Source organism: Carassius auratus, chromosome 3 (genome assembly GCF_003368295.1).
Source record: "Carassius auratus strain Wakin chromosome 3, ASM336829v1, whole genome shotgun sequence".
NCBI lineage: Eukaryota > Metazoa > Chordata > Actinopteri > Cypriniformes > Cyprinidae > Carassius > Carassius auratus.
Window position 1 is genome coordinate 12,968,508 of NC_039245.1, and position 10,330 is coordinate 12,978,837.

Here is a 10,330-nt window from a genome sequence, read left to right on the forward strand (position 1 = left end):
TTTTATAACTTTTTTATTTTTTTGGACCAGAGTCAATTGTGCAAACTTTACCTAAATTAAGAAAAAAAAAAAAAAAAATCAAGATTATGAGTGTTACAGAAAGGTTAGATGTGAACTACACATTTATATTAAATAGTTTACTCCATCAACTCTGTTTATTAACAAAATGGCAGTGAAGGTGGCAGGACCATCCGTTACATAAGCAAATAAACGAATACTACTAATGCGCTGTGAGGAACTTGATGAAGGGATGGTTTGAAGCACTTTGAGATGATTATTACCCAGAGGAGAAAAGTATCCATGGAGTCCAAGAGATGGAGATGTAAAATATGAGATCATGTCAAACTATTGTATTGTTTTTCTGCTCCATACATTGGTCTTTTTCCAAATGACATTACACTAAACTCCAGAAACATGACATGCATTTTTAAGTGATCTAGAGCATGATATTATCAGAGCTTTTTTCATTCTCAATCCCTATGTCTCCATGAAATCCAGTCAAAAGTGTGCAGCAAGTACTAATTTGTGATTGCTTTATACAATTATACTAATGCAATTTCTTCCCTATTAATCTGGTAAGAAAAACAAAATCATAGATAATTTCTCCTGTATTGTGACGTATATCCAAATTGATCAGATTATCCAAAAGAAAAACATATGTCATGGAATTATTCCAGTCTCTTCCAACAGTTTTCCAATAAAAATATATAAATACTTAAATACATTTCAGCATCGAAATAACTTAAAATATAAAGTATTGTTTTCTAAAAAAAATAATATATATATATATATATATATATATATATATATATATACACACACATATATATATATATATATATATATATATATATAAAACAGCAACAACACATATTTAAGTGACTTTTTTAAAAAGAAGCAAAATATTTTTCAAATTATGGTCTTTTATTATTTATTTCAGACAACAAGACTTAATTTCTTATGTCTTCTCAAGTAATTATCATTTTAGATATTCGTTCTATTCGTTTAATAAATTGTGCTTAAAATAGTTTTTAATTATATTAGTACATTAAATAAATAGAGGTTCTGTAATTAGTCTGCAGAACATGTTGACACAAATATAGCCACAATCTGTGCTGCTAAACTGGAAAAAAAAGCAGTATTTTATGGCTATTATGAGCTCACCCAGATATCACAGATACGTCTGTAAGAGGTCTGTTAAAGATCTCTTCATCTGGAAAGCATCTGCTGTGTATTAACATTAAATCTGCTTGTTGGTTGTCAGGAAGGCCTGAAATGAGTCCAAAGGGGCTGTGTTATAGAGGACAGCGGCCTCAGAAACCTGATGGAGATGACCAGCGCTTCACATGAAGTCAACAAACTATCATGTCTCGTGTGATTTCTGCCTTCTTTAAAGCTGGATTTGTGTACCATTGTGCTGAGGTGCTTGTAACTGATTTATTGTGCTGCTGAAGGTTAACCGATCACAGATTTGTGCTCCTCTAATGATCTTTAATTTATTTAGTTTTCACTCCTTTAATTGTTTTTAATTCAGTGTGTTGTAGTCCTAGACAAATATGTCTGAAGTGTCAGTATTAAAGAAATAAAGCCCGGATACATGACAGTGAGGGTTGGGAAAGATCTTTTATCCTTCATTTGTGCTTAAAAGAAGATACAATCTTCTGGGGCCAGTTGTTTAGAGTTTCATCTGGATCAGAATGATCTGGATTTGCAAATCCCATGTTTTGCTCTCCAGGATCAGGTAACCTCTTTTATTTTTGTGCTAGTTTTTCAAAGTAGCATTGGATTGGATTTTGCATTGCATTTACACACATAACTATTCTGACCGGTCCATCTCATCTGTTTTTTTTTTTACCAGTTTTACATGTAATTACATTTTTGTTTTCCATATGGTCATATTAGCATCAAGATGATTCCTGCTCATGTGAAAAATATATTCTGACTCAAAAAAATAGTGAAACCTTGTGATTATGAAACCAATTGATATGCAACAATAAAAGGTATTTAAGCCATAAATGTACAGTATAGGACGTTCTACATTTACATTTATGCATTTAGCAGATGCTTTTATCCAAAGCTACTTTTTTTTTTTTTTTTTTACCAGTATGTTCTGATATTTTCACAATGCAATGATATGTACATTAAAGTTAGAGGGAGGAAGAAAAATGTTTTTGGTGCAAACATCTTAAACTGACAAACATTATAAAGAAGTACTTTAGGGTAAAAAAGCAATGTGTTGTGTGCAGCTGGTCTCTCTCAGGTCCCGTGGTACAGTCTGTCGCTGTGGTTCTCCGAGTGTGTCTGTAGGTGGCGCTGTAGATCCAGTCTCCTCTGGAAGCCGAGCGGGCAGTGTGAGCATCTGAAGGGCTGGTAGCTGCTGTGTTTCCTGCTGTGTGTGATCAGATTGGAGCTCTGGCTGAACGCTTTACCACACACCACACACACATGAGGCTTCTCACCTGAGAGAGGACAGCGCATTAGCTACAGAACTGCCTTGATGTCTACTACTCACTACACGGGCAGCTAATCTACTGTCAGTACACAACTGCACAGAAACACAAATCAAGTGCCTTCATTTTTCAGTTTCACAACACTTCCCACCTGATTTTGCAACGCAAAAGTGATTTCATGCATGTGTGTGCACAAGACTTCTAATTTATTAGCTATAAGTGACTTAAAAGAAAAAAATTTCACAAAATAAAACAGAGCAAATAAATTGTAAAGATATTAATGAAAACATTATTCTTCCACCAAACAATGTAGTTCCAAAAAAGTGGTTGCCAAGCAACACACAGAAGTAAACAAAAGAGTCTTTTACAACAGCTTTGATCTTGGCTCAACCAATCAGAATCAAGGACGGGAACGTTTTATAATAATATGATGATGCTTTTCCAAAATAATGAAGAACGAAAGGGACATTATTCTAAAACACTTAGTGTGAAACGAAGCGTCATATTCACGGCTCTTGTTTTTAATAAAGCGTGTATTTACTTTGGCCCTCAGTATCACTGTGTTAGTGCATTACATTAGTTAATGTTAAGTATCTTAGAATGTCCTGAAAAACAAAGTCACAGTCACTGTGTTTTTATAATGACACTGCATTGGTCGAAGATGTTAGTCTAGCGTGTTTACACAGAAAAATAATGGAAAAGTAGTGCAGTGGGAAGAAAAAACATGTTCTGGATTAATGGTACACAGCTAAAATATTAGGAAGCGAATGACTTCGGTTTTCCAAATAAGGCATAAACTATGGCGAAATTTGAGCACTATTTTCTATTTTACAAATATAGTTAAAATGAGTTAAGTTGACTTCTTTATAGCAGCTACATGAATAACAGACTAATGAACTCTACTCACAGGATATGATGATGCACTTCCACGTTTGTGTTATTAGCATTAAATTACACAAAAACTACTTTAACGCTGTTGTGTGACGAATGTCAAATTTAACATCTTTCTTTCTTCAGACCAACATAATGGCCCAATATTTTTTTCCCACTTGAGGATTATTTTATTTGTATAAATTTTTTGGTAACTGGAACAAATCTGGAACACAAAAGTGATATCAGGTGGACCACCGAAATAATGGGGTCCAGAAATATAAGGGTCCAGAGATTCTGACTTTAGAATGTTTTGTTCCGGAATCGGAATTAATTAGGCTTTAATGGAATTTTAAGTCAATGGAAATTTTTTTTACCTGTGTGTATAAACGTATGTTTCTTCATGTCAGATTTCTGGTGGAATCTCTTTCCGCAGTAGGGGCACGGGAACGGCCGTGTGTCCGAGTGAATGAGCAGGTGTGTGGAGAGAGTCGACGACCTCTTAAACACCTTCCCACAAACCTTACAGGTGAAACTCCGCTCCTGAAACACACATTCATACAGTCTGTGTTTAGAATATAACATTAACACACTAGTTATGCTGTATATAGTGTGTAGACTCTTCATGCAGCATGTCAACGTTTTGTATGCATCAGATCTGGATGACTTACTACATCTCTTTACTCATTATTTGACCAAACTACCAAAAGTAAAAAAAAAAAAAAGTTTAGTTTAGCTGACTATAATATGATAATAATATGGATGCTATGTATACAGCAAGTGTTCAGTACTTACTCTCATCCTTAGTATTCCCGTAGGTCTGTACCCATAATGCTCCTGGGTACAGCCTGTGGAGCCGGCCAATGGGAGAGCAGCCCTGTTGTCATGTGACTTGCACAAGTGCGATGCCAAACCCACAGCAGAGGACAGGAACTACAGAAGTCATAGCAATATTAATATCACATCATATCATCAGTGGAGATAGCACTGAGTTTTCTGATCTGTTCCCGATCAACCACATGTGATCTTATGTGAATCGAGCTTGGGGTTTAAGATGTGCATGTGCATATCACGTATGAATAGTTTCAGCATGAAACCCACACAAAAACCCACGTGTGAGTTGTGAATGTGTGAAAATCCTGTCAGGTGATAGCAGATCTATACTAAAGCATGTCCCATTTGAATTGATAAATCATTATCAAATCAGTTTCTATATCTTCATATATTTAACCCTGTTTATTTTTTACTTCATAAAATATCTGTTTAAATTAGGTATTCTTTTAAATCAGGCCTCTTTTTTTGTCACAATGAAGGCATTATAGTTAGTAACATACAAGAATATTTATTAAATTCACAGTAAATACAAAGACAGTCTGTTGAGTCAACCTTGTTACCCCGTTAACTTTTTATTTAATCTTGTTTAATCTAGTTCATTCAAATTTCAGCTTAGCTGAGGGCCAATAAACTTAAACTTTCTTGTTTTCTGAAAAAATGAATGAAAAATAAGTTGAAATGGCAAAATCTCAATTTTTTCTTTTTACAGTAACCAGTCAAACAACCATATGTTCATTACTCCCAAATGACCTTTATCCTTAAACGGGTCATCGGATGCCTATTTTCCACAAGTTGATATGATCCTTTAGGGTCTTAATGAAAAGTCTGTAACATAGTTTGGTTAAAATTTCTCATAGGTAGTGTAAAAAACATTTATTTTTACCCTGTCAAAAACAGCTCTTTTCAGAGCAAGCCGTTTTGTAGCAAGTTCCTTTAAATGTTAATGAGCTCTACTGACTCCGCCCCTCTCTTCTGAGCGGCTCTCTGAGGAACTGTTTACTTTAGCTGCATTAATCTGAAACTTGCTAATTAGCACATTATAAGGAAAGGAGATTTGCAAAGACTCATAAAAAAAAAACCTTATACTCATTTCTTCTGTATGTGAAGCTGGATCATGAATGATTCGCTTGAACATAAACACATTTATGTAGATCGGGGATTCAGTGGCTCAGATGTTGGGAGTAAATGACGACTGCTATGTTCATTACATCAAACAACAAGACAGATCACTCAGCGCGGGTCTAATGTAGGTCACCAGTCCAGTCTGTGCTAAAAAGATACTGTCAATCAATGGGAGGGGGAGGGGCCTGCTTATGTGATGTCACACAGACGGGAATCTGAGATCGATTTCAGAAAGGGGTAAAGATTTTAGTAGATAATAAATAAGATTTAAGTAGAAAAAACAATAACAACAAAAAAAACCCTGGGTGGATCTTTATCATTATAGGGTGGTTGTGTACACACACTGCCAACACACATTTTAGCTCAAACAATTTGTAAAAGTGCCTGTACTGTAGCATCCTACGACCCCTTTAATCAGTAAACAATGTTATAATTATGAGCCCATGGAAGTCCTATGTGGTCCCTGGCTCCAAAAAGTTTGAAAAGCCCCACAATAAGGACACATACGACAGTTCCTCACCTTCTCACAGAGCGGACACTCACACAGCGGCGTCTGGACGTTGTTCAGCTGATGGTGCCTGAGTAAAGCCTGAATCAGACGCTCCAGATCAGATCCAGAGGACGACAGGTCAGATGAGGGACAAACTCCAGACTGCTTCCCTGCTATCATCACACACAAGACAACATCTAAAATTAGAAAAAATACAGGGCGGAGCTTGACTTTGTCCATCTGGAACTGATTGGATGATTGGAAGTTGTGCGTTGCTAACAAAACAGAGACAGAAACGAAACAGACCCTGATAGCCCCACCCTCACACCACAGCACATAACAGGAAGAGAAGAGTAGTCATTTCCAGGGGAAGGAAGGGTAACCTATTTGACCTTAAGTGCACAGATAGATCATTTATAACAAACACTACAAAAAATAAAAGAATGTCTTAATATGAAATTCGAATGGTATGACAATAAGAGATTAGATTGTGCAAAAACTGAAATCTCAACATGGCAGACTTGTTACTAAATTGTTCAGATGACAATATTAGGTGAAAAATCTTATTTGGGTCATGTATTTCAAGACATATGTTAGAATCTGTGATTGTGAAGTACAGTGAATATCCACACCGCTGCAGTGACTGACTGTCACACACACATACTCCTCAAAACATTAGATTCATCCGCGCTGGAGCACAACCCACTCAAGGAAGATAACTCCACAAACAGCTGCAGTTGCAGGATAGTTGCACTATCACTGCGTCTCAATGTTCACACTATCCATCCTAAATAGTATGTGAAATTAGAATAAGTGTGTCCCAAAGCATACTATGTTGAAAAGAGTATGCCAAATGAGGGTCTACTATTTCAGGTCAATTTTTAGAAGTGTTGATCAATGCATACTCTTATAGCTAAAACTGCCCACAATCCATTGCGCTTCGGCGAAGGATTCGGTCCAGAACTACAAACATGAATAAAACGCGTTAGAAAAACTACAAATGTGGCGGATGCGCACGATCGATGGTTAGTTAACTTTAGAGAGGTAAACATCCAATTGGTCGTTAACTTTTAAATCCATCATGCACAAAATATGAGAATAGATGGCAGCTCAACGAGATACTCTGTTCTCTCAAGTACGGTAGGAAGTTAAATGAAATGTGGAGGATGTTAACTGTGACAAGATGATTGACAGTCCAGCTTACAGTGACAGGATGCGTGTAATTATTCGACAGGGCGGTCTGTTAAAGACACAGTTGTGTGACAAGATAGTAAGTCCCAAAGCTTGCCTAATCCTCTACTACAAGTGTGTTCTGTTCCTTCATTAAAAGAGTCCATACTTTAAAGGTGTAGTATAAGTAAGCACATTGAGATAGAGGGCAGAAGCTGCTCATCTGCCTTCAGAAGTTGGCAGAAACTGGCCTAGTCTCTATTTTAATCTGAAATACTGCAATAATTGAAAAAGAGTTGTCAAAAATATAAATTTTTTTACTATATAAAAAAAGTTATATTTCTTTTGACCATGAAGTTGAGTGAGACTCCCAAATGAGGAGTGCACAAGGGTTAAACATTAATGAATATTCCAAGCAAACACTGAACATTCTAAGAACGTTCTCAATGTTCTGAACAAATGTTGTTTACTAAAACATTTTTTCAGTCTTTAATAATGTTCTGAAAATGTAAGACACAACCAAAAACTTTTAGTTGGACATTCGTATAACATTTGAATATCACTAGTTGTTTCAGGACGTTAATTTCAAGAGAAAGTATTTAAAAACTGGATGAAATAATGTTTTTAAATGATCAGAATAGAATAGTTTGTGGTGAGGTATTTGGTTCATAATGAGTCAGTCAAATTGATTATATCACCTCATGGAAGTCTTTTGCGGGAGCTTTGTTGAAGTTAAGTTCTCATGAGCTGTGAGGTGTCATATTCTGATGATTAAAGTTTGTAATTCAGACCCTGTTTTCTATATGAGTGTCTTCACATTATGAGTGTATTTATTTGACATCATGCTCAGTCTGCCGCACTCTTCGAGTCACTGCTGGTGTTACGCTGTGCTGAGCTGTTCTTCATGTACCTGCAGTGGGTGAAGGCCAGGCTCCAGCTCCAGCTCCAGCTCCATCGGTGCTGTTTTGGGTCTGGCTGCTGTCGGTGGATGTGCAGGGAAGCAGCTCCAGAGCCGATGAGCGACTGCTGGACGTCCATCCGTCATGATGCCCATGCTGAGAGTGGGCGGAGCGTGTGGAGTGATGCCCCGCCCTCTTACTTTTCACTAGAAACGATCGAGGCATTACTTCAGCGGCAGTGAAGCCACAGACGGGGTCAGGTTACAGTCTGAACGGAAAGAACAACACATCTTACATGATTTGAAAGTTGATTCATAATAATCACTGTAAATAAGTTCAGTGTCATATTTATTAATAATAACTAGTATATTTTTTTGATTCTCAATATTAGAAGATAAATGGAAAAATGAAGATAAATACTGCAAAAAGTGTATACAATTATTCATACAATATGTAGACATGATCATAATATCAAATATACTTGTTCATTATATAATAATTGGTATCATTAATGCATTTTGATGAATTCTCCTCATCAGAAGAAAAATTAACCAGTAAAACAATGAAATATTCAATTATTGTGTAAATGTAGATTAGTAGAAATTATCAGACGTCTCGTGAATCATCCAGACCATCAGAGAGCCATTGTTCGGAGACTTTGTTTCTTATCTTTCATTAAGCTCTTGACATCAAAAACTAAAATACACTACTTTTTGACCAAGCTTCTCTGAACAGGTGCAAAAAATAAAATACATGATTTATGCTAAAAATGCACTATTCGGCATATATTATGTGTGTATTGTTTTAATCAATGCACTAATAAATCCTAAAACATTAAAAGTAATGTATGCAGAACCATAATATAGCTTCTCTCTTTTTAAAAATGTGAGTATTTATATTTATTTCTATTTAAAGCAGTATGTCTGTTAGTGTCAGATTCACCCTCGGGTGTCCGGCGATGTGTCTGGTTGTGATTCGGGTTCTGAAGCTGCTACAGGAAGTGCAAGAGTTTTCTGATGTTTCAAACATCAAATCAGGACGGCTGGTAAATCTGCTCATTCATCAGCACTGCCATCATGAGAGAAGAGCAGAAGGTGCCCATCAGTGTCACTTTCCTCCTGTGTTTACCTCAAGCACCTGATTAAGTCTAACAGTGCAGGAAATGTAACCTGTCTGAATCAAGTTTCACAGTATCAAATATTTCTCCTACAGTTCCTCCGGAGAAGTAAATGAGTCACTCCCAGCTAACAGGAATCGTTATGAATGTTCTGGCAAGGTTCTGCCAACAAACGTGTTTCTAGTAATGCTATAATAGAACTTTCAGTATCTGATCTTTAATAACATTCTAAAACATTAGCACAAAAACATTTACACATCATTCACGGAATTTTAGTTTGTTTGTCTGGAACTTCTAGATCATTTGAAGAGCAATGTTTGAGATCATTTTGAGATCTTCTGAATGCTTAGATTGGACGAAATATCTGAAAGTCTAGAGGAGACATGCGTAATCCAAAGTCAGCGATCTCAAGAGTGCAAAAAGTGCATGATCTTCTTCCTCAGATACATTTACTTGAGATGCAATATTACATTTTATTCATCAAAATTAAGTGATTTTTATCCTTCAAATAAGAGCAGCAGAAAACCAACTCCTTATCCCTAGTAAGATTCCCAGACAACAAGATTTCTTAACATACGCCAAGTAAATGTATTTTAATTTAAAAACATTTAGATATTTGCAAAACTAGACTAAAATATCAAGAAAATCACTTTTTGCATTGAATATAAATGCAAACGCTTCTGCTGTTTTTTATAGCTCTAAACTCTTACTGTAATTACTGGCCCAGAAACAGAAAGTTGATGAAACTTCATTAAGATGAAAAACTAACCTCTGATCACCGCAGTGTTCTTCTGGGAGATGCGAGCTTCTGAATATCAGTTCAGCAGCTGTGAGAGATGCTGGGTTAAACAGAGGCTGTAGGAGTTCACGAGACCACAGAGACGTGAACGCTGCACCCACACTGACCCACTGTGATATCTCATCTGTTTTGGTTTGTGATTTTGGTATGAGGGAGATTACCCAGCATGCACAGGGACAAAGTCATTATAGTTTTTCCTTTTGCATAGTTGCGCAGCTGCAATTGTTCTCCAGTTTAGTATACTGGGATGGTATTCTCAAAGCAGGGTCCGCGACTTAATTTTATGTCTATTAGATTTGGAAAATTTAAAATAAATAAATAGCATTTCACAGGGCCCTATTATTGTATAACTAAATAAATAATTGTTGTTACATTCTATAAGTTAACACACAAAGTTATATGTTGAACTGCAGTACGCATATTAATCACAATTATAATTATGAGTGGGTCCTTGGAAATTTTTCTCTGCTGTAAGGGGACCTGGCCCCAAAAAGTCTGAGAACTCCTGGTTCGAGGAATCATTAAATGAACTGCAGAAACAATGTTCAGGTTGTATCTTAACAAATAATTATGCTACAT

At 36.2% G+C, this 10,330-nt stretch overlaps 1 protein-coding gene across 3 annotated transcripts; it reads right to left on the reverse strand.

Moving 5' to 3' along the window:
• Positions 1 to 1,607: 1,607 nt before the first annotated feature.
• Positions 1,608 to 9,856, reverse strand: LOC113048525 (zinc finger protein Gfi-1b-like). 3 transcript variants are annotated; one of them, XM_026210410.1, is made up of 7 exons: positions 9,722 to 9,856; positions 8,778 to 8,903; positions 7,847 to 8,103; positions 5,797 to 5,936; positions 4,116 to 4,253; positions 3,698 to 3,863; positions 1,608 to 2,459 (listed from the first exon to the last, which is right to left on the reverse strand). In XM_026210410.1, the coding sequence occupies exons 3-7, from the start codon at positions 8,058 to 8,060 to the stop codon at positions 2,257 to 2,259; spliced, it is 861 nt and encodes a 286-aa protein (XP_026066195.1). In that variant the 5' UTR covers positions 8,061 to 8,103; positions 8,778 to 8,903; positions 9,722 to 9,856; the 3' UTR covers positions 1,608 to 2,256. The 3 variants fall into 3 exon arrangements, with proteins under 3 accessions (XP_026066195.1, XP_026066179.1, XP_026066187.1); XM_026210394.1 differs by having other exon boundaries at positions 5,797 to 5,939; XM_026210402.1 differs by lacking the exon at positions 8,778 to 8,903 and having other exon boundaries at positions 5,797 to 5,939.
• Between the last annotated feature and the right edge of the window lie 474 nt (positions 9,857 to 10,330).

Coding starts and splice junctions, on each gene's coding strand:
- LOC113048525 (XM_026210402.1), bottom strand. CDS start 8,060: ATGCCTCGATCGTTTCTAGTGAAAAGTAAGAGGGCGGGGCATCACTCC. Junction 5,940..7,846: donor CTGGCCTTCACCCACTGCAG/GTACATGAAGAA, acceptor GTGTGATGATAG/CAGGGAAGCAGTCTGGAGTT. Junction 3,864..4,115: donor CGGGAATACTAAGGATGAGA/GTAAGTACTGAA, acceptor TGTGTGTTTCAG/GAGCGGAGTTTCACCTGTAA.